The following is a 23,206-nucleotide window of genomic DNA, read 5'->3' as shown; positions in this document are numbered from 1 at the left end:
AGTTGAGAAACACTGATCTAGAACTTTCAATCTCGATCATCTGCTGGGGAATTCTGGAGGTCCATCTATTTTAAAGTTCTCAACATTAATCTAGAGCTCTTCCATCTCAATCCAGTTGGCTAGGGACTTCTGGGAGTTGAGGTCCACCTAACTTCAGATTCTCAAGGTTGAGAAAGGCTGCTTTAGAAGTCCCCCCAATGCACTGATTCAAATTATGGCAAAGTAGACACTGAAAGATGTTGAAAGGTAAAGCAGATTCTTATCTCCATGGCCAAGAGTTGAAGGACACTACTTTAGGGGGAAAAAACCTAAAGATCATTCTTGACCCACCATCCTTCTTGGGTGGCATCCATTCTTCAGGTTCCTGCTTGTCAACCAACAAGTTTTTCGCACCATTAATACAGATCAGGTAAAAAGTTAAAGGTTCCCCTCGCACATATGTGCTACTCATTCCTGACTCTAGGGGGCAGTGCTCATCTCCGTTTCAAAGCCAAAGAGCCAGCGCTGTCCACAGATGTCTCCGTGGTCATGTGGCTGGCATGACTCAACGCCAAAGGCGCACGGAACGCTGTTTCCTTCCCACAAAAGGTGGTTCCTATTTTTCTTCTTGCATTTTCTACATGCTTTTGAACGGCTAGGTTGGCAGAACCTGGGACAAGTAATGGGAGCTCACTCTGTTACACGGCGCTGGGGATTCGAACCGCCGAACTTTCTGATTGACAAGCTCAGCGTCTTAGCCACTGAGCCATCGCGTCCCTACAGATCAGGGGAAGAGCATCAATAAAGCACTTACATAATAAAAGCCATCTTCATCAATTTCCCCAAAGACAGTAATGATGTCTCCAGTACAAAATGTAAGCTCAGCCTGCGGAAATGATTAAAAAAAACAAAAAAACAACCACATCATTTTCCCACGATCCCATTCCTAAATGCTCTTATTCCAGCGTTTCTCAAATCTTTTGCCCTGAGGAACCACCACCCCCCCATTTAAAAATTAGACTGGACAACCCTTTGATTGGGATGGCATAAGGCAGTGATGGCTAACCTTTTTTGGCACTGAGTGCCAAAACCGGAGCATGCGCACGTATGCACCAGAGCACGGGAACGTGGAAGAGACCAGCTGGCTGGTGCTTATGCGTGCAGCGGCCAGCTGCTCTTCCGGGGTCCCAAGCAGCTATCTTCTAAGTAGCCAGTGGCCCAGGAAAAGTTTGTGGATTATTTTCAACCCACCCATTTTGTCCCCTCATTGGATGCTGTGGACACATTCCCCATAGTTTTTTTTTTAAAAAAAATATTATTATTACAAAACAAAATGTTCTGGATTTGTCTCCATGACCACAATACCTCCACGTCAACATTGGGAGAGCTTTCTCTTGGGTCGTAGTCATACAACGCAACCATTCTCCTTGTGGTTGACCCAGGCGGGCGGCTGCTTCTTCGGTTTCTTTCTGTTCCAACCCAAAGAAAGAAAGCAATTGCAACTGTCTTTAAGCGTACAACAAGCCATTCCTTGGTGGTTTGGGGTCAGCTGTTTTCCTGCTGTTGTTTCATTACCCAAATAGGGAACAGTGCTAGAAGGCAGTGGGGTCTGTGTAATGGAGGGGGGGGGGAGGAGGAAGAATAGAAGGGAAGGAAGGAAGGAAGGAAGGAAGGAAGGAAGGAAGGAAGGAAGGAAGGAAGGAAGGAGAGGAGGAAGAGGAAAAAATAAAGGAAGGAAAGAAGAGGAAGAGGAGGAAGGAAGAGGAGGAGGAAGACTGTGGGGTCTTTGATGCTCTCTGAACTAGGTTGTTTCCTTGCAGACATTTCAAGACGCAACTAGGCAACATCATCAGTGTTAGAAGGGAGTGGAGTTTGTGGAGGAGGAAGAAGAGGAATAGGAGGAAAGGAAGGAAGAAAAGGAGGGAAAAATGAAGATGAGGAGGAGGAGGAAGAGGAGGAAGGAAGGAAGAAGGGAGGGAGGAAGAAAGGAAGAGAGGAAGGAGGAGCAGTAATAATAGTACTGCTCTTGGAGTTTGGTTGGTGGTTTGCAGGCATTTCATTACCCAGCTAGATAATATCCTCAGTGCTAGAAGGGAGAGGAGGAGGAGGAGGAGGAGGAGGAGGAGGAGGAGGAGGAGGAGGAGGAGGAGGAGGAGGAGGAGGAGGACCAGGTGGTCCTTGGAGTTTTCTGAGCTTGCTTGTTTCCTTGCAGACGTTTCATGACCCAACTAGGCAACATCATCAGTGCTAGGAAGGAGAGGGGTTTGCTCTCTGTTTATATACAAGTGGTTCATACTCTCAGTATTGGTGGGAGTGTTGTAGCTCCTCAATAGGGATGTTGTTTATTGCTTTATTGTTGATCTGGTATTACAGAGGAAGCCACTTGCCTATGTTCTTCGTGCTTTCCAAACGATGAAGTGTCCTAATTAAACATGTTGTAGGAATGCAACTTAGAGGAGTCCTGATCTCAAACATAGAGAACCATACCTACAATCCTGCATCCAGTTTTGGTCACCACACTATAAAAAAGAGGTTGAGACTCTAGAAAGAGTGCAGAGAAGAGCAACCAGGATGATGAGGGGACATACAATGAACGGTTGCAGGAACTGGGCCCGGCTAGTCTAGTGAAGAGAAGGACCAGGGGAGACAGGATAGCAGTTTTCCAATATTTGAGGGGCTGCCATAGAGAGGAGGGGGGTCAAGCTATTCTCCAAGGCACCCGAAGGCCATACAAGGAATAATGGATGGAGGTGGATCAAGGAGAGAATCAACCTGGAAATAAGGAAGAATTTTCCTAACAGTGAGAACAATCAACCAATGGAACAGAAGTTGCCTTCAGAAGTTGTGGGAGCTTCATCACTGGAGGCTTTCAAGAAGAGACTGGACTGCCATCTGTCAGAAATGGTGTGGGGTCTCCTGCTTGGGTGGGGGGGTTGGACTAGATGACCTATAATATCCCTTCCAACTCTGTTAATCTGACTGTAATCTGACTGAACATTTCCCAACCATAAAAAACACTATCCAAAGGAATGTGGTGAAGCCATCAGTTCCATGCCTGCCCGCAGGCCGATACTTACCAAGTTTCTCGATGGGGGTATTCAGAGGGAGGAAGCCTTGGTTCACAAGGTGGTCCATCATTTCTTGATCGTCCGCTTGGATTTCAGAAACCATGTTGCAAGGAATAAGGCCCAGTCTCGCACACGTTTCGCCCCGATAAAATCCATCGGCATCTTTGTCCCCATAAACCTTAGATGCAGAAAAGAGACGATGCGGAAAAGAATCAAAGGATCACCGGTTAGAATTCTCAAAGCTTAAGAGGGGCTCAGATGTCATTTCTCATATAAGTTCCCGACTTATGGCCACAATCGAGCACAGCATTTCTGTTGCTAAGCAAGATGGTCAAGTGAGTCTTGCTCCATTTTACGACCTTTCTTGCCACAGTTACGTGAATCGGACAAGACAAGGAATAACAGATGGAAACTGATCAAGGAGAGATTCAACCTGGAAATAAGGAGGAATTTCCTAACAGTGAGAACAATCAACCCATGGAACAGAAGTTGACTTCGGAAATTGTGGGAGCTTCATCCCTGGAGGCTTTCAAGAAGAGACTGGACTGCCATCTTTTCAAAAAATGGTGTAGTGTCTGCTTGGGCGGGAGGGTTGGACTAGATGACCTACAAGGTCCCTTCCAACTCTGTTAATCTGAATCTATCTATGATCAAAGGCCTGGAGTCTAAAACATGAATTGTTTTATCCAGTGAAGACCCTCATTCTACTACCCTAACAACGCTTCTCTATTCTCAAGGAATTCATACACCTGAATTTAGATTCCGCTTGGAAAACTCTCCTTACTATTGACTGCTAAGCTTCACACATTGTCCTGGAAATGCCATCTAGTCGGTTTTCCATTTACAAATTTTGGAAGAGGGCAGAGAAGAGCAACCAGGATGATGAGGGGACTGGAGGCTAAAACCGTTGCAGGAACTGGGAATGGCTAGTCTAGGGAAGAGAAGCATCAGGGGAGACAGGATAGCATTCTTCCAATATTTGAGGGGCTGCCACAGAGAGGAGGGGGTCAAGCTGTTTTCCAAAGCACCTGAAGGCCAGACAAGGAATAATGGATGGAAACTGATCAAGGAGAGATTCAACCTGGAAATACGGAGGAATTTCCTGACAGTGACAGCAATCCACCCATGGAACAGAAGTTACCTTCAGAAGTTGTGGGAGCTTCATCACTGGAAGCTTTCAAGAAGAGACTGGACTGCCATGTGTTGGAAATGGTGTAGGGTCTCCTGCTTGGGCAGGTGGGGGATTGGACTAGATGACCTATAAGGTCCCTTCCAATTCTGTTAATCTGTTAATGGCTTCAGTTGTTAAATCAATAACATTGTTGTTAAAGTGAGTCTAGCTTCTCCGTTGACTTTGCTTGTCAGAAGGTCGCAAAAGGGGATCTGGTGACCCTGGGATGCTGCAACCGTCATAAATACAAGCCAGTTGCCAAGCGTCTGAATTTTGATCATGGGATGGTGATAAGTGTGAAAAGCTATCGTATGTCCCTGCTTTCAGTGCTGTTGCAAGTTCAAACGTCACACCATGAATCTTTACTAAATCAAGGACTAGCTGTATCTATCTCTATCTCTATCTGTCTGTCTCTCTGTCTGTCTGTCTAAATAGCTGTGTGTGTATCTGTGTGTGTGTGTGTGTGTTTTCCAGCATAACTCTGGAACGCCTCGAACAATTTCAACCAAACTTGGTACACAGATGACTTACTCTCTGGAAACAAATACTGTGGGGGTAAGACACCCCTAACACCCCTCGGGGTGTGGGTTCTGTTAAGATACAATCTGTTGTGCCTTAAAATGGCTTCTACTGTACAGCGCAGTGGAGTTGCCATGGTAATGGCTTCACAGTGCTCCACAAGGGGGCTCCTTCTGGTAAGGGGAAAAAGCCAACATTAGAAATTACGCTTGGTCCGGACTTTTCCCCCCTATAAATAATTACTTGGGCAATGCCGGATTATCGGCTAGTTTTCAATAAACCCTACCTTGATAATTTGTCCTTCTTTAAAGGGAAGTTCTTCAGTTGCATCAGGGTTTGGAGACATGGTCAGTGGGTCATAATCAAAGAGGGCGACAAAGATACGCGTGGTCATCTCTTCTGCTCCAGTGTCAGTTTCTGATTCTTCGTAGATCTCTGGAGACAGGCGGTCACGACTACTGTACCCATCTGGAAAAGCAGAAAGGTTGGATCCGAAAATTGTTTCCACGGAGGTAAGAGCTATTAGGAGTACAAGTAGTCCTCAACCTACAGCCGCAATCATGCCCCAAATCTCTGTTGATAAGTTGAGACATTTCTTAAGTGAGTTTTGCCCCGTTTTACCCCCTTTCTTGCCTCGTTTGTTAAGCGAATCACCACAGTTGATCGCTTAGTAATCCAGATGTTAAGTGAATCTGATTTACCCTTTGGCTTTGCTCGTCCTGAATACCAAGCTTGGTTGACTCTTGCCGGGTGATGATGTAACGAAGGGGCTTTGGGCAATTCCCATTATGGCTTGGCTTGAAGGAGAAGATCTTTGTTACGTAGAATAGACTGGCTCAGGCCTTAATGGCCCATTGCCAAAGGTGAGTTCCTGCCTCCCTTTTAGGGGAAATATTCTGCCCTTTTAATATTTCCTAAAACATTTCATTCTTCTAAGAGAGTGCTAGTTTCCTACACTGCCAAGGCTGTAACTGCAAACAAATGGTCTCCCCCGTGCCATTATGACCTTGAACGTCACTAAACGAACTGTTGTAACATAACCATGTTTGGTGACTCAAGTTAGGTCCCAAACACTACGGTCATAACATCTGCACACGCATATGATAATAATTTAGGCATAATTGATGTGCATTTATGAACAGCTGTTTAGAACAATGCTCCTCAAACTCAGCGGCTTAAAGATGTGTGGACTTCAACTCCCAGAATCCCCCAGTCGGTGGGTTTTCTTCCCCCCCCCCATGTTACAACACAATAAATACTGGGGTCTGCCACTAGATGGCACTGCAGAACTGCATGTGGATTTTGACCCTAGCTTGTTCCTTGGTTGAAGTTGAAATAAAACATCACCCAGATTGCTGATGGCAGAGTTCCAAGTGATCAGATGTCCTAGCCAGGACTGCCCCAATCATAGATGCATATCTCCCAAGGAGGGAGGGAAGGAATGAAGGGAGGGAGGAAGGGAGAAGGGAGGGAGGGAGGGAAGGAAGGAAGGAAGGAAAGAAGGAGGGAAGGAAGGGAGGGAGGAAGGAAGTAGGGAGGGAGGGAAGGAAGGGAGGAAGAAAGGAAGGAAGTAGGGAGGGAGGGAAGGAAGGAAGGAAGAATAGGAAGTTACTACCCATCTCTCTCCTAGAAAAATGAAATGTTTTAGGAAATATTAAAAGGGCAGAATATGTCCCCTAAAAGGAGGCAGAAACTCAGCCCCCTCTCTCACCTTTGTCAATGGACCATTAAGGCCTGGGCCAGTCTATTCTACATAACAAAGATTCCCCCCTTCAGGCAGAGCCATAATAGGAATCCCAACGCCTTTTCACTACATCATCACCCAGCAAGGCTCAACCAGCCTGGTTCTCAGGACTGCCTACTGCAGAGTCTGACAACCAATCAGAATACAAGCTCAAATTCAAAAGCCCACAGAGGGCATAAAACCCAGGCACTCTCAGCATCTCTTCCCTTTTTTTGCCCAGGATCTCAAACCATGTGATCCTGTCCATCGTCAATAAACCTTCTTTCCAAGCAACTTCCATGAATCTTTTCCCCCACTTGGAACTGAACCCAGATGGACGTTTCTTCCGACAGAAGGAAGGTAAGAATGAAGGGAGGGAGGGATAGTTTGAAGTTAGGATGGCATTTAAAAAAAGCAACCTATGACCGTCACAAAGTTCCCCACTGTCACATGATCACAATCCAGGCACTTAGCAACCAGCTCACATTTACAACGGTTGCAGCCTCCTGGGGTTACGTGATCACCATTTGAGGCCTTCCCAGCTGCTTCCAATGAACGAAGACAGTGGGGAAACCTGCAGGAAAGGTGGCAAGTTGCAAGTTGTTTCTAATTATGAGACTTTGCACAAGAGAGAAGTGTCAGCTGACCCTTGATGTAAGCAAGGGTGAACCAAGTCGATGTGCTCGCTCAAATTGTGTACGGTAACCATTTGCAAGTCCTGTGTTAATAAAATATAAACATTGGTTACAGCAATTTTTTTCCAGCTTGCCTTCCTTCCTTGCAGTCATTACCTACTAAAACGCTTCAGCCGCTTTCACGACAAACTATTTTTTAAATTTCTTTGTCGTTAAAATATAAATTTAGCACAAAAACTAGTTTTTTGCAAAAGTGACTGCCTGCAAAGGCTCCTGGATTGGGGCTGAAAGGCAAAAGTATGTTCCATCTCATAGTTGGATAGACCAGGTTGCCCTGATTTAAAAAAAAAACACGTAATCTTTTCCCTGGTGTAGCCGACAAAGCGAGGAGAGCCTGTGACTTAGAGGTTAATACATCTACCTAATGTGTAAGCAGCCCAGGTTCAAAGGGTGTGGCTCTGACTAGAGTTAAATAACTGGAAATAGATCTATATTAGTCTCTCTTTATTTCTTTGTCGATAAAATATTTAAATTCAACACACACAAAATGTTTGTCATGAAAGCAACTGCCTGTGAAGCCTTCTGGATTGGTGTTGAAAAGTGAAAGCAGAAGCAGTAAGCCCCATCCCATATTTGGGTAGACTAGGTTGCCCTGATGGACCGGTCCCACTGGCAAAAAATACTTAATCTCTCCCCTGGTGTAGCTGACAAAGCGAGGAGAACCCATGGCTTAGAGGTTAATACATGGAGCTAATATGCAAGTAGACTGGTCCCACTGGAAAAAAAGTCATTCCCTTCCATTGTATCAAATCAGGTCTTCAAAATCAACCTTCTCCTCTAAACTCGGTAACCCTCCAACCAACCACGCAGAAGGATCATCGCCAACTCACCCATAGGAGGGACCAGGATTGGACGTGACCTTTGGGGACCGGAAGTGCCATGAGATAATCTTCGATCTGGATGCTCCCCTCGATCCGGCCGCCTGGATGACGTTGGATTACTTAAGAGCTGAAGGTCCACACCAGTCAAAAATAAAAGAGGAGGGAAGAGGGGTGGGGGAAGAGAAAGATGTTTAAAAGCTACCCCACTGCCCCGTAGAAGGTGCGAAAGGCAACAAGGGAGGCATACACAATTGCGTGGAAGAAAAATCAAACGAATCGTTCTCTGAAAATGTACGTTCTAAAGGCAACTAAACTTTTCTTTTTTAACTGAAAGGTTAGCTGAAAAAGAACAGGAAGGAAGGAAGAAAAAAAGGAGGAAAGGGAACAGATGCCATTAAACCTGAGAAAGAAAATCACAGATAGATAGATAGATAGATAGATAGATAGATAGATAGATAGATAGATAGATAGATAGATAGATGATAGATAGATAGATGATAGATAGATAGATAGATAGATGATAGATAGATAGATAGATAGATAGATAGATAGATAGATAGATAGATAGATAGATAGATAGATAGATAGATAGATGATAGATAGACAGACAGACAGACGGACGGAGAGACAGAAAAATTGCCATCCGGACATGGCACATATTTGGGGACAACAGTCACACATTCAAACCCAAAAAAAGAAGAAGAATTAAACGTTTTCTTTTGCCTTTGTGGTTGCGTCCTTTTGTTGAGAATGCGGCCATTCCTTGGAACTACGAAATCTGGATGAGCTGGTAGGTTTTTATCGGCTTTTTGGAGCGTTTAGCCTATCCTATTTGCGGAATATTTGGCATCTTTTGCCTACAATGTCTTCCCTCTATCTGTTACTTTGCCTGCCGCCTTCCCAACTTTACAAAAAATTGTTAAAGAGGCTTTTCCAAATTCTATCGAGGACTTTCAGCAGAATGGCTTTGCAAATAACCAACCATCGGCGAGGAGGTGGGGAAACATCAATTTGGTCGATGGACAATTTTGAAAAAAAAAAAAGCATTCCATGAAGAAGGACACGGGTTCGGAATAATGGGTCGCTGGATCTCCTTATTACGCAGAGCGGAATATTTGGGATGTCTCTAGTTTGCTACACCGGGAGCAAACCACGCTGTGGATCGACTGGAGAAAATCACATTCAGTAAGTAAGACACAACATCCATCTATGTCTCATGCGTTCCCGTCTTTCTGTTTTCTGAAAAAATGGGGCTAAAACCTGGGGAGTGGATGATGGGTCTTCCCGCAGGCTGAGAGAGTTAAGAGTTTGCAACTTCAAAGGCAAGAAGAGGTGCTTTCTGATTTTGTTCAAAAGGAAAAAAGAAAGAAAGAAACAAGCAGGAATGGAAAAATAAAGTAGGGATAGAAAGAACCCCAAGGATTGCCGAGAATGTCCATCCTTGAAAATCTGGAATGAGGTTAAAAATAAACTAAAAAGAAAAAAGAAAGATAAAAACGATTGAAAGCAGACATTGAACGGAAGAAGGGAGGAGGGGATGGAAATACATTCAGTGTTTGGCTGTGTGTGTTTTGTTGTTGTTGCTGAAGGTGTGCATCACATTATAACATGGTTCTATTCTACCAAGCCCAAGATCGAGAGCACAAATATAAAGAAGGGAAAACAAGAGAAATAAAATTAAAGAGCGATTCCAAATGTCAGGACAATGGCAGTTCAGCTAACCCTTAATTAAAACATCGTTTCAGTTGTCCTTTTAAAGAAAACAGAGGGGGGAAAGAGGCAGGTGTTTTTTTAAAAAATTATTTAGGTATTTATTTGTGGCCTGTGGGGAACAATGAAATCATAACGGACCGACAAGCAATTGAATCTCATTATATATACTGTATATATATATATATATATATATTTTAAACAAGGCACAGAATTAAAAGAAAGAAAGAAAATGAAACCAAAGGGAAAGTAAGTGTTAGGAAGCCGATGAAGCAACACAAATTAAAATGGGAAATAAATTATCGGGAGGCGGAGGAGAAGAAGAAAATGGGAAAAAAGAAAGAGTCACGTGCATATGGGAGAGAAGAACTCAAAACGGAAAGAGAGAAATGAAGATTTTTGTTTGAAAACAAAGGAAGTGATTGGGCAGGCAGATAGTAGAAGGAAGTTTGGATGGCAACACACCGGAGGGGCTTCAGACTTTCGGGAGGGATGCTTTGAAAGCGGAAGAGAAGTGAGTCTCGTTTCGTTCTCTACCAAGGGGCTACTCCAACCTCCCTCAGCGTCTTCATGGATCAAATCTTCTGCTCTACGGCATCTTTGAAGCTCAGGCTTCCTCTTGTAACAAGCTGGGAGGTCCTCCTGCTTTGGGGAGTCCACAACGGGCTGGATGGGGTCTCCAAAATCTTCTTCAACGCTACTCTGCCGGACTAGAGTCTTGCGACGGGCCAAGAGGGGCCGTAAAGACAAGGAAGAGCTGTCCTCATCCTGACCACAGGTGGGGGACATACGGACAGTGGGGGTCTCGTGCGCCGGGGGGAAAATAAAACGCGATTCTTCTTCTTCGCTGCCACAGTCCAAGCCACTGTCTGGGCTTCGGGTGGAAGGCCTGCTGGACCTACAACCTCGTTCTTCGGTGTCCTCTGAACTCCGTGACTTGGTGGCAGGGTGCCAGAAGGTCAGATGCTCTTGATAGGAGGCCATGGTGGATCTACCCTCTCTAGTGAGGGCATTCCGGGCCTGGTGGGGCCTCCGTAATCCCTGCTTGTGGAAACGTTCGGAGTGATCGCCTTCCTCTTCCGCCACTTCGGGGATACTGAACAGTTTTTTACAGCGGTGGGCAAAATTGGGAGGCTCCTGGAAAACTGTTTCTGTGGTTTTGTGGTGACAGCATTCCTTTAAGAGTCACCACCAAGAGAGAAAGAAAGACAGAAAAAGAAAGAAAAGGAGAGAGAAAGAAAGAAAAAGAAAGAGAGAAAGAAAGAAAGAAAGGCAAAGAGAACAAACAGTGTGCAATTTTTAAAAAGAGAGAGGGAAGTGAAGGGAAAGGAAGGGAAGAATGGGGAAGGGGATGAATGGGAACAGAAGAAAAGGGATGAATGGGGAAGGGGATGAATTCGGAGTAGAAAGAAAAGGATGAATTCGGAGTAGAAAGAAAAGGATGAATGGGGAAGGGAATGGGGAACAGAAGGAAAGGGATGAATGAGGAATGGATGAATGGGGAAGGTGTGAATGGGGAATAGAAGGAAAGGGAAGGAAGGGAAAGGGAAGAGAAGGAGAGGAGAGGAAGGGAAGGGAAAGGAAGGGAGAGGAGGGGAGGGAAAGGAGAGGAAAGGAAGGGGAGGGAAAGGGAAAGAAAGGGAAAGAAAGGAGAGGAGAGGAAAGGAAAGGAAGGGAAGAGAAAGGAAAGGAAGGGAAAGGAGAGGAGGGGAAGAGAGGGGAGGGGAGGGGAGGGGAGGGAAAGGAGAGGAGAGGAAGGGAAGGGAAGGGAAAGGAAAGGAAGGGAAAGGAAAGGAAGGAAAGGGAAAGAAAGGAAAGGAAAGGAAAGGAAAGGAAGGGAAAGGAAAGGAAGGGAAAGGAGAGGAAAGGAAGGGAGGGGAAGGGAAAGGAAGGGAAAGGAAAGGAAGGGAAAAAATAAAGACAGAATTAGTTATACAGCAATGGTGAGCTGAAAGCATGCGGCTCTTACTCAAGGGAAGAACTATGTCATGCTTTGAATGGGAATCTGTGAAAATAAAACAGATGATTAGAACAGCTGTCCTAGCGTGGTCTATCGGGCGAGGTGTCAACTTTAGCAGGCATGTTTACTGCAGTCAAGAGAAGAAACTGACCAGGCATAGAGAGCATGAGTGGCTGACCCCACACAGAAAATCTCATCTCAGAATCGGCTACTGCTGGAGGTTAACCCTTCTCTCTCTCTCTCTCTCTCTTTCTCAATGTTAATACCTTTGTTCAGTACAAAAATCTCTTCACTATTGATTAAAAGAACATGTCTCACCCCCCCTTTGGGGTACGTGTCTCTCTGAAGGTCCTCCTTCTCCTCCAATGGTGGGGAAGCTACCCCAGATCCACCAGAAATCTTCCAATCCTATTAACTGTTTTTTTTTTACTTTTTAGACCCTAATGACTTCCTAAAAACAATCCCACTTTTTTTTACTAAAGTGCCTTGCCAGATCAAAGCAACGTTGCCTACGTTTGAAAGAAAGAAAAAGGAAAACGTGATACCTGCTGAGATGGAGAGGACGCCCCTTTAAAAAAATGTAGGAGATGTGATACCACACAGAGAACTCCAAGGTGGAAGGAAAGCTCTTTTTCTAAATGTATCCCTTTGCTTTTCAGAAGATCCCTTGTTTATAAACTTAGACGTTCCATTCGGTGGAAGGATTCAAGATTTGAATTGCAACTTTGAGGAGAGCTACCTGATATCCCATAAGACCTCAATTTTTGAGGACGGCACACCATATTTTGTCTACTAAAAGGCATCAAGGCATCTAGATTCCACGGGAAAGTTCTTAGATGTTTGTTGTGGCCTGCCAGCGTCCAGCTGGTGGCAGACTCAAGACAGTGAGGAGTTTGGGGAGGAACATGGGCCAGTACTGGAGTCTGGGGAAGGCTCTGATGAGGGCTCTGTGTTGAGGCAGAGAGGGGGCCAGAGCCGTATGCCAGTTATCAGCTGCCTTCAGAGTCGGAGATCAGTGAGGCAGAGGAATAGCTGGAGCCTGTTCCCAGTGTGCGCATGCACAGAGTTGCCAGATGAAGGGAAGAGCTAAGGAACAAGGGCCGACTCAGGAGTAATGCCACAGGTGGAGGGTGAATGCCCCCTCCCATAGGGAATAAAGTGGAGTGAAAGGGGAGGGGAGTTTGCAGGAGACCATTAGTCCAATTCATTAGATTGAAGATCTGTTCCTGACTTCTTGTCAAGTAATTGCTGCTACAGCCTGGCGTTTGGAAGATATCGGCCTGGCAGCTCTCCAAGCCCGATAAAAGTCTGTAGTTGTGAAATCTCACGAGAGACTGTTTGCCGGGACTTTGCTGGAGAAGAATTCCCTTTCACCTGAAAGGACACACTGGCAAAATCCAAGCTTAGATAACTGATGGGAAGTCTCCAAAAATTTCCCGAGGGCCCTGCATTGCTTCTGTAGACTCTCAACTTATCTCCATCTTTTGACACCCCCAATTTACCACTCCAGTCGTGCGACCATTTCTTTCTTTCTCTCTGCCACCAGAACTGCAGCATAGGAAAACCATGGTACATCTCAAAGTAGATTTGGAACATCTGTTTGTGTACAATAAGGACTGGCTAACACAACCAGCTTGACACTTAAACCGGGATGGTTTGCCAGTCATGGCTCAGGACAGACACCAACCACGGATGGGTAACTGGTCTATAAATCATGGCTTGTAAAACACCGCTGTTTCAAACTGGGTTCACCCTGTCTGTGGAGAGTCTCGGTCATCTAGGTCATGGTTGTCCCAAAAGTGCTTTTTTTCAAGAGGCAACTGGTTTTTCCTTGAAGACGTTTCACTTCTCATCCAAGAAGCTTCTTCAGCTCTGACTGGATGGTGGGGAATGGAAGGATTTATATTCCTTGGAGGCAGCTGGTCATATCTGTTAGGAATATAATTCTAACGGTTGGGTTGGCAATATATAAATCATGTAACAATGTTGTACCTGTTTCTTTAAACATACTGTAAAATGTGATTGGGTGCTGTATTTCCTCAATCGGCCATAAGAGGGAGCCAGAATAACTGTTAGCTCTCTCTCTGTTGTTAGATGCTGGGCTGATCTGATCTGAGTGCCGTGAGCTATTGTAAGTTTTGCAACTGCTAGCAAACTTTGAGTTCTGAACTGATTATAGGATACTGGACTATGTTACTTGGATTATCCCTTAACTGAAAGACGTTGATGACTGACTGTCTTATCCGTGTATGACTTGGACTCCTTGATGGACTCTGATACCTCTATTTCCATGAAAGTAAAAGCCTATTTAAACTGCAGTGTCTCTATATGCTGGTTTGTGTGTTCTCCAACACAAGTCTCCCAACGCTTCTCTGAATGTACTCGCTCTCCCAACGGGGAGCTTACCTAACAATATCAACATCCAAGTGGCCTCAACAACCCTCTAATACAGTGTTTTTCAACCTTGGCAACTTGAAGATGTCTGGACTTCAACTCCCAGAATTCCCCAGCCAGCATTCGCTGGCTGGGGAATTCTGGGAGTTGAAGTCCAGACATCTTCAAGTTGCCAAGGTTGAAAAACACTGCTCTAATAGGATGCAAATGGCCAGCTGTCTGCCAGGAGGATCCATCCTTCCGTTCCCCACCATCCAGTCAGAGCTGAAGAAGCTTCTGGGATGAGAAGTGAGGCGTCTTCAAGGAAAAACAAAGAAAGTCCAGTTGCCTCTTGAAAAAAAAAAAGCACCTTTGGGTCATCATTTCTTTTTACCTTCAGGGTGTTATGCGAGGTGACGCTAACTCGTCTCCGCCCACCGTCTTCCAGCTGCATCTCTGAATATAAGTCCTCTTCGTCTTCTTCCATAATGTCCGACAAATCGGACCCTCGGCTGCTTTCCGTGTGATATTCCTCCCCATGGCAATAGTGGGGCTGTGGGAGAGGAACATAGAACAGAGAATCATAGGGTGGCAAGGGACCTCTGAGGTCTACTAATCCAATCCTCTGCTCAAGGCAGGAGGCCTTATACTATCTTGGCCAAGTGCCTGTCCAGTTTGTTCTTCAAAGCCTCCAGTGATGGGACATCACAACTTCTGAAGGCTGAGTTATTCCACTGATCAATCGTTCTCACTGCCAGGACATTTCTCCTCTGACGTTCCCCTCTGACGGACTCTCATCGTTTTCCCATCGTTCTGCAAATACAATTCTAGATATATGGTCTTTTAATCATATTTTTCCAATTGAAAAAGCATGATTTTTCCCCCTTTGTTTTTCTCCACGCTGAAATTCATCTTGTTGGATTGGGCCCATTGTTCAAGTTTGTTGAGATCTTTTTGGTAAATCTTCTCCCTCTTTCTTGAAAATAGATTAAAGAGGAAAGAGATGCTGAACCTCGAAAGCATCTTTCTTAGGGAAAAGGTAAGGAGAGGAGGGTGGAAGGAAGAGAAAGAGAAGGAGAAAGGGTAGGAAGAAGAAGAGGAAGAGGAGTAGGGGAGAGGTAAGGGAAGCAGGAAGAGGGAAGGAGAGGAGGGTGGAAGGGAGAGAAAGAGAAGGAGAGAGGGTAGGAAGGAAAAAAGGAAGAGTAGGAGAAGGAGAAAGGTAAGGGAAGAAGGAAGGGAAAGGAGAGGAGGAAGGAAGGAAGTAGAGAAGGGAGGGAGAGCGAAAAGAAAGGGAAAATGAGGTGGTGTTAAAACAGGTGGAAGGGATGGTAAATAAAGCAACCCAAACTGTATATTATAACCTATTAAATGGAAGAACAAATATATAAGAATGACAAATGTAAAGAAGAAGAACAATTATGTGAATGTAAACTTACAATGGTATGTAAGAGAATAAAAAAAATTGGAGAAAAAAATAAAGCATCTCTCTTAGGAATTATGGTTTTGCTCTCCTGACCCCATTGCCAAGGAGATGCCCATTACCTGCTTCCCAAGTTCGGAGCCCTTCAAAAAGTCATCCACCGAAGCTCCTTTTCGCTTGACCCTGGGCGAGTCGTAGCCGTCTTCTTCCTCATCCGAGTTGGGATACTGCATCGCGTTGCTTCTTTCTGGAAAGGCGGGCCTCCTCTCCATCTGTGGGGTTCCAGGAAAGAAAAGGGGATGAGAAAAAGGAGCCACTCCCAGGGTGCCAAGGGGGCAGAGGTGGCACCTGCAGCTTTCTAAATGGAGACGGTCAAAGGGAGATGCTGTGCTAACACGTTTGCATCCATGTTTTCTACCCCTGGGGTAGGGGTAGGACAGGGGTGGACTCCTAACTGGTTTACTACCAGGTTGCTGAGAGGGCGCTTTGCACATGCGCCGCCTGCCCTTTCATGTGCAAAAATATGCCAGCATGCACAGAAAGATGCCGGCGACAGCAGAAGATACCGGGGAACCAATTCCACCGACCCACACCACCATATCGCTACCGGTTTGCCCAAACCAGTCCAAACACTGCCTTAAGGTCTGTGATGGTGAGCCCATGGCACACATGGATGAAGCGGCATTCAGAGCCATGCCACCTGGCACATGTGGTGTCGCCTGTTTCTCTTCTGGGTTCTTGGTGCGCGTGTGACGATCGGCTGGCCTTCGTGCAGTGCTGGGAATTGGAAGAGCTGGTCTTCCGTTTTCCGGCATGAGCGTGCCTGCTGGCCAGCTGATTTTGCATACCCGCATGCGTGTCAGTAAACGGAAGACGAGCTGGGCGGTGCACATGCCCTGGAAGTTCATTTCCCAGCATGCGCATGCTACTCTTCCGGGTTGTGGCCCTGACGAGTGCGTGCGCTCCCTTTTTGGCACTCGGTGCCGAAAAGGTTCACCATCACTGCCTTAGGACTTCATGCATAGGAACAAGCGATAGGTGAGGTTAAGCATGAATATTCATAATTAGCAAGCCTTCGGTACGGGTGGGCTTTCCCTTACAATGCTTTGTTTAGGGGCCGTTCAAAATTTGCAACAGCACTGGAAAAATAGCAATAGCAATAGCAGTTAGACTTATATACCGCTTCATAGGGCTTTCGGCCCTCTCTAAGCAGTTTACAGAGTCAGCATATCGCCCCCAACAATCCGGGTCCTCATTTTACCCACCTCGGAAGGATGGAAGGCTGAGTCAACCCTGAGCCGGTGAGATTTGAACAGCCGAACTGCAGAACTGCAGTCAGCTGAAGTAGCCTGCAGTGCTGCATTTAACCACTGCGCCACCTCGGCTCTTATACATGTGACATCAACCGTTTTTCAGAGTTATATGACCTTTGCACCTTCTTCCCCATAATCGTGGGATCAGAATTCAGACGCTCTCTGCAACTGGCACATATTTATGAGGTTTGCCGAGTGTCCCAAGCTCACATGGTTCTTCTTTTGCAACCTTCTCACAAGCCTAGTCGATGGGGAAGGGTCAGACTCACTTAAGAGCCTGGTGACTAACTTATCAACTGCAGTGATTGACGTTAACAGCTGTGGCCAGAAAAGTCGTAAAATGGGGGGGGGGACTCACTTAATGAACGTTTCGCTTCACACCTTGACTTATTGACTTATATATATTGTTTTTTCTTTTGTCAAAGCACGTGGCATGCGCAAATATGGGAGCGAGCATACTGCTTCCCTTTTGCCTTTCAGCCCCACCCCAGGAGTCTTCCAGGCAGAAAAACCATTTTTGTGTTGCATTTTTGCTGATAAATAAATGAAGGGAGATTAGTATAGATCTATTTCAAGCTATTTAGCTCTCATCAGCTAGCCATACCCTTACTGGGATTCGAACCTGAGCTGTTTTTACATATTAGGCAGTTGTATTAACCTCTAAGCCACAGGCTCTTCTCCCTTATCAACTGAGTCAGGGGAATGATTCATCTGTGTGTGTGTGTGTGTGTGTGTAGACAAATATATATACATATAGACACACACACTTAGACACAAGGACAGTTCCCCCCCATGCCATCACTCTGCTAAACAACTAATTGCCACAACACTGTCAAACTATTTAGTAAGACTGTATTACTATTATTCTCCTCATCTTTCCTATTGCCTATATCCTTTTTTACTTATGACTATAACTCTGCTCCTTGTATCTTTATGATTTATACTGTTTTATTTAATTTCCCAGTATGATTTATGTTAATTCTATCACTAAGCGTTGTATCTTATGATTTACGATGAAAGTTATTTTTATGATAACTAGGATCATGCTTTATCACATGTAGCTTTTATGTACAATGAGAGCTTATGCAGTAGAGACAAATGCCTTGTGCGTCCAATCACTCTTGGCCAATAAAGAATTCTAATTCTAATAAATATATACGTACTGTATGTATGAATGTATGTATGAGTTCCATTGCCATAGCACTTTTGATAAACCATACTGAGAATTGAGGACTTCAACGTTCCCCCAATTAACACACATTCCTTCTATATTTCTACCTCCAAAACCAGAGGTGGGTTCCTACCAGTTCGCACCTATTCGGTAGAACCGGTTCGTCAAATCTACCGAACCAGTTAGAAGAGGTTCCACCAATGGACCTGGAAAGCAGGCCACACCTACAGAAGAGGTTCCAAAATTTTTTGAAACCCACCACTGTCCAAAACCCATTTTTCCTCCCTCTCAAAATCCTGGGCTGTCAGTGGAGGTGTTCTTACCGAGGCTTCCCAAGAGCCTGAAGCAAACTCCTTGTCCCGACAAAAACCCCTTTTATTAATTGACTGTGAATTCTGCTCATTCACATCCAGCAAAGTCTTTCAAGGGAGGATTTACAGTCACAGACCTTCTCTGGCTTGGAGAGCTGCCAGGCCGATATCTGCAGCTTGGCAAGGAGCCTCAGAGAGTCACGAATCAACGAAGCGAACTAATGGTCTCCTGCAAACTCCACTCCCCTTTCGCTCCTCTTTTATTTCCTCTGGGAGGGGCCATTCACCCTCCACCTGTGGCCTTACTCCCAAGTCGACTCTTGTTCTTTAGCTGTTCCCTTTGTCTGGCAACTCTGCGCATGCACACACTGGGAACAGGCTCCAGCTGTTCTTCTGCCTCACTGATGTCTGACTCTGAAGGCAGCTGATAACTGTCAGACGGCTCTGGCCCCCACTCTGCCTCTGACACAGAGCTCTCATCAGAGCCTTCCCCAGACTCCAGGACTGGCCCAGGTTCCTCCCCAACCTCCTCACTGTCCGAATATGCTGCCAGCTCTGCTGGCCGCTGGTGGGCCGCAACAGGAGGCAAACTAACCCTTGAAACTATTCCAATGAACGAACAAAACCCACCCCCAGCCCAAACCAGACTCGGGAAGTCGCCATGCGGTTGTTGGAAATGTGCAACTCTGCTCACCCTGTTGCTTTCGGCCGCCACCCGCTGAGCCGCCTCTCGTGCCATGGCCTTGGCGACTGTGTTAGGCACAGGGGTGCCCTGCGGCTGCGGAAGGATCCGGTTGGGAGATGGCGAGCGCTGTCCGTGAAGTGGGCTGTGGAAGTTGGGCGGTTCCAGAGTGTGCCCGCGGACAGGGGAGGCCGCACGGGTCTGTTCCCAGGAGTCGTCCCTTTTTCCGTGGGGACACAAATGTTCTTCTTTGGTATCTGGGATACTGGCACTTGTTAATGGCTTAGATTTGGGAGCTGGCGGAGGGTGAGGAGGCACCAGTAAGTCAGGTGGGACGGGAGCGCTCAACGAGTCCACGGAGTCCCCTTGGGCAGAGATGGTCCGGACGAGGACTTCTCTGGCATCCAGGCTCTGGATTTTGGTTAGCGCCACAATGCTGTTGTCTGCAGTTGGAAACATCGCTTCTGCCACCTGAATACAGGAAGAGATGCAAATACGTTAGGAACAATAAAGGGGATTATTCGTAGCTCAGGATCATTTTTGCTGACATTTCATGACCAAACTAGGCAACATCATCAGTGCTAGAAGGGAATGGGGTTTAAGGAGGAGGAGGAGGACTAGGGGTCCTTGGTGCTCTCTGAGCTTGGTGATTTTCTTGCAGACGTTTGATGACCCAACTCAGTAACATCATCAGTGGTAGAAGGGAAAGGGGTTGAGGGAGGAGAGGGGGAGGAGGACTGTGGGCTCCTTGGTGCTCTCTAAACTTGGTGGTTTTCTTGCAGACGTTTGATGACCCAGCGAGGTAACATCATCAGTGCTAGAAGGGAGTGAGGTGTGCAAAGAGGAGCCGAGGTGGCGCAGTGGTTAAATGCAGCACTACAGGCTACTTCAGCTGACTGCAGTTCAGCAGTTCGGCTGTTCAAATCTCACTGGCTCAGGGTTGACTCAGCCTTCCATCCTTCCGAGGTGGGTAAAATGAGAACCCGGATTGTTGTTGGGGGCAATATGCTGACTCTGTAAACCGCTTAGAGAGGGCTGAAAGCCCTATGAAGCGGTATATAAGTCTAACTGCTATTGCTATTGCTATAAAGAGAAAGAAATTGGAAATAAAGGAAGACAACAAGAATAGAAGATACATTAAGAGAGAGATAAGAATAAAACAGCAACTGATAACATGAGTATGACGAGAATAATTATGTTTAATGCTATTATTGTATTTTTATTTTAAAAAATGTGTTATGAAGGAAATGAAGAATTACACATGATATAATTGTTCAATGTATATAATTTGTGGAAGGATGTTGCACAGAAATATTTGTACCCAGAAGACACACTGCTTAAGGAGAGGTGAAATGTTTATAATTTTTAAAATGGAAAATAAATAAAAAACTTTAAAAAAGAAAAGAAACATGGCTTCGGCCACCTGAATACAGGGACAGATGCAAATTCGTTAGGAATGGTAAAGGAGAATATTTGTAGCTCAGGGTCGAAATGAGTGGCCCCTGGTGCTCTCTGAGCTTAGTGGTTTTCTTGCAGACGTTTTATTACCCAACTGGGTAATATCATCAGTGCTAGAAGGGAGAAGGAGGAGAGAGAGGAGGAGGAGAAGGAGAATGACTGGGGAGAGTATCTTTGGTGCTCTCTGAGATTGGTGGTTTTCTTCCAGATGTTTCATTACCCAACTAGGTAACATCATCAGTGCTAGAAGAGAGGAGGAGGAGGAGGAGAATGACTGTGGGGTCTTTGGTGCTGTCTGAGTTTGGTTGTTTTCTTGCAGACATTTCATTACCCAACTATGTGACATCATCAGTGCCCTGGGCAATGAAACGTCTGCAAGGAAAGAACCAACCTCAGAGAGACCAAGGCCCCCTCACATTAGGAACATGAATGAGAGCCACACTTGATACTGCCAGCTGAATAAGAGTCAGCAGGGTGATATAACTAATACCAGGCAAAATAAATGTGCAATCTTAGGTCACATCATAGAAATGCAATTTCTTAAGCATGATTCCACCCTCTTTGGCCAAGATCTGATCCCATTTCAAGCTCTGGATCCAATTCTGGGCATCCGGTATTGACAAGCCCTGCCCAACAAGCCAGGATTAAGTGAATTAGAATTATGCAGAATTGAGGAAGGGCATTTTATTGCACCATAAAATAAAATTGGCACATCTAAACAAACAAACAAAAAAGCAAGATATTTTAATGCAGTCAAAGAAACCCTAGGAAATCCCTAGTGTAAATTTGCCAGTTTGTAGCTTAATTAATTGATCGATTAAGTAAAGAATTGCTTTTCAATTAAGTAAGCAAAAGGTTCCCAAAAAAATATGTCCGATTGTGCCAGAAATGGATAATAAATTCCATTTTCTAGGCTGCATCAGAATAAATGTCTCTCTTTTTTATTTATTTTTTAATTGATTGATTGATTGATTGAATGAATGAATTGAATTGAATTGAATTTATTTAGCTTGTATGCCGCCCTACTCCCGGAAGACTCAGGGCGGCTAACAATAAGAAGGGAAGGGGGGTACAAAAATAAAACAACAATTAAAAATTCAGCAACAGTCATAACATAGGATGGGGCTGGATAATTCAACAGCCCCAGGCCTGCCGGAACAGCCAGGTCTTAGTTGCTTTGCGGAAGACCGGAAGAGTAGTAAGGGTCCGGATCTCCACGGGGAGATCGTTCCATAGGGCCGGAGCAGCTACAGAGAAGGCCCTCCCCCGGGGGGTCGCCAGCCGACATTGGCCGGCAGATGGAATCCGGAGGAGGTCTAGTCTGTGGGATCTAATAGGTCTTTGGGAGGTGACTGGCAGGAGGCGGTCTCTCTGATTGGCCCTTGGGCCATATCAAAGTGCAGAGTTCCAGAAGCAAATGATTACTGAAATTTGACAAAAGCAATTTAAAATGGAATTGGAATAAAATACGATTTAAAATGAAATTGGAATAAAGTACGATTTAAAATGAAATTGGAATAAAATACAATCTAAGATGAAAATGGAACAAAATACAATAATGTAAGATATAGATAAAATATGATAAAATTATATTTTGGGGTCACCCCTACATCTACCCAGAGGTGGGTTTCTGCTCGTTCGCCCCGGTTAAGAACATGCACAGAAGCGTCGTGCAAGCGTGCATGCACGTATGAGCAAACCAGTAGTAAAATAAATTGAAACCCACCACTGAACCCACCCCAATCAGTCCCACACATGCCAATCTCAACCGAACCATTTTGCTCAAGTACTGTGTTGTGTTAAATGTTATTTTCAGATTCTGGTTCAATTGTTTTGATAAGGGGTGTCATGCCCGCTTAGGAGCCTGAATCTGTGGAGGAAGATGAGCTGGAACTGGAGCTGAGGGAGCTTGAGGGGCGGCTTTGTTGGCTTTGGAGAAAGGTGGGAGAGCAGGCCCAGTCAGGCCAGGGCCTTTCCTGATTGGGATGGCTTGTATGCAGGGAAAAAGTGGGGCAGGATGACCAAAATACGCTAAGCAGTGAATTTGAGACACAGTTCAGGTGAGGAGTAAAGATCACCCCTTCCTGATCCTCAAGCACGGAGAGTGGAGAGAAGGCACGAACAGCACAGACTGACTCGTCTACTCAGGAGGAGAGCGCCCCGCCCCTCTTCACAAGGCAAACCTGGGGACTGAGACTTAAGGAGACGCTGTGGGGAGGAGTGTTTGTCAGGAACAAACACTGAATTCCTGGAGTGTTGAGTGCATTCTTTCTGGATCCCTTGCATTCTTTCTGGATCCCTTGCATTCTTTCTGGATCCCTTGAATTCTTTCTGGATTCCTTGAATTCTTTCTGGATTACTTGCCTTGCTCCTTTGCTTCCTAGACTCCTTGATTTGCCCTGCTGGATTTCTTTGCAGCCGTTGTGTTCACAGTGTTGTGCTGAACTACTTGCAGCCAGAGGCTGCTTGAGCGTTGTGTGTGTTGGTGTGTGTGTGTTTGTGTCTGTGTGTCAGTGTTGGGTTGCTGCTGGTCCTGACCGGTACGGCCGTACCGGTAGTGGCCTGGAGCAGCTGAGAGCATACTGGTACAGTGGCTCATTTGGCCCACCAGCCCACCCAAGCTCTATAGCTGTATTTATGCCAAAAGGCGCACTGTGCACACGCGCACAGCATAGGGTGCTTATGTGTGCCCCAACAAGCAGCTGGGTGTTGCAGAGGAAGTGGTTTGTGCATGTGTGCGCAGCGCACCTCAGGCTCGTGCAGAAACAGACCGCGATCAGTGTACTGGTAGCGACGGTAAGAGCAACTTACCACTGGTGTGTGTGTGTGGGT

The 23,206-nt window shown here is 45.6% G+C and overlaps 1 protein-coding gene across 7 annotated transcripts in view; it reads right to left on the bottom strand.

Annotated features, from left to right (window-relative positions):
- RIMBP2 (RIMS binding protein 2) overlaps positions 1-23,206 on the bottom strand; it is a 119,005-nt gene that overhangs the window by 5,332 nt on the left and 90,467 nt on the right. For 3 of the 7 annotated variants that reach the window (XM_087705800.1, XM_087705801.1, XM_087705802.1), the window contains 9 exons: positions 18,929-19,387; positions 15,562-15,711; positions 14,414-14,572; positions 10,152-10,862; positions 7,986-8,103; positions 5,024-5,205; positions 3,057-3,225; positions 1,345-1,448; positions 794-865 (listed from right to left, as the gene is read on the bottom strand). In XM_087705800.1, the coding sequence (XP_087561926.1) occupies positions 794-865; positions 1,345-1,448; positions 3,057-3,225; positions 5,024-5,205; positions 7,986-8,103; positions 10,152-10,862; positions 14,414-14,572; positions 15,562-15,711; positions 18,929-19,387 (2,124 nt within the window). The remainder of the gene's footprint in view (positions 1-793; positions 866-1,344; positions 1,449-3,056; positions 3,226-5,023; positions 5,206-7,985; positions 8,104-10,151; positions 10,863-14,413; positions 14,573-15,561; positions 15,712-18,928; positions 19,388-23,206) is intronic. The other 4 variants (XM_087705803.1, XM_087705804.1, XM_087705805.1 and 1 more) reach the window with 2 other exon arrangements.

This window comes from Thamnophis sirtalis, unplaced genomic scaffold (assembly GCF_051295495.1).
Source record: "Thamnophis sirtalis isolate CommonGarterSnake01/CBP01778 unplaced genomic scaffold, rThaSir2_p1.2 scaffold_2, whole genome shotgun sequence".
NCBI classification, from domain to species: Eukaryota; Metazoa; Chordata; class Lepidosauria; order Squamata; family Natricidae; genus Thamnophis; species Thamnophis sirtalis.
Note: the sequence above shows the minus strand (reverse complement) of the source record. Positions and strands in the feature narration are given on the sequence as shown.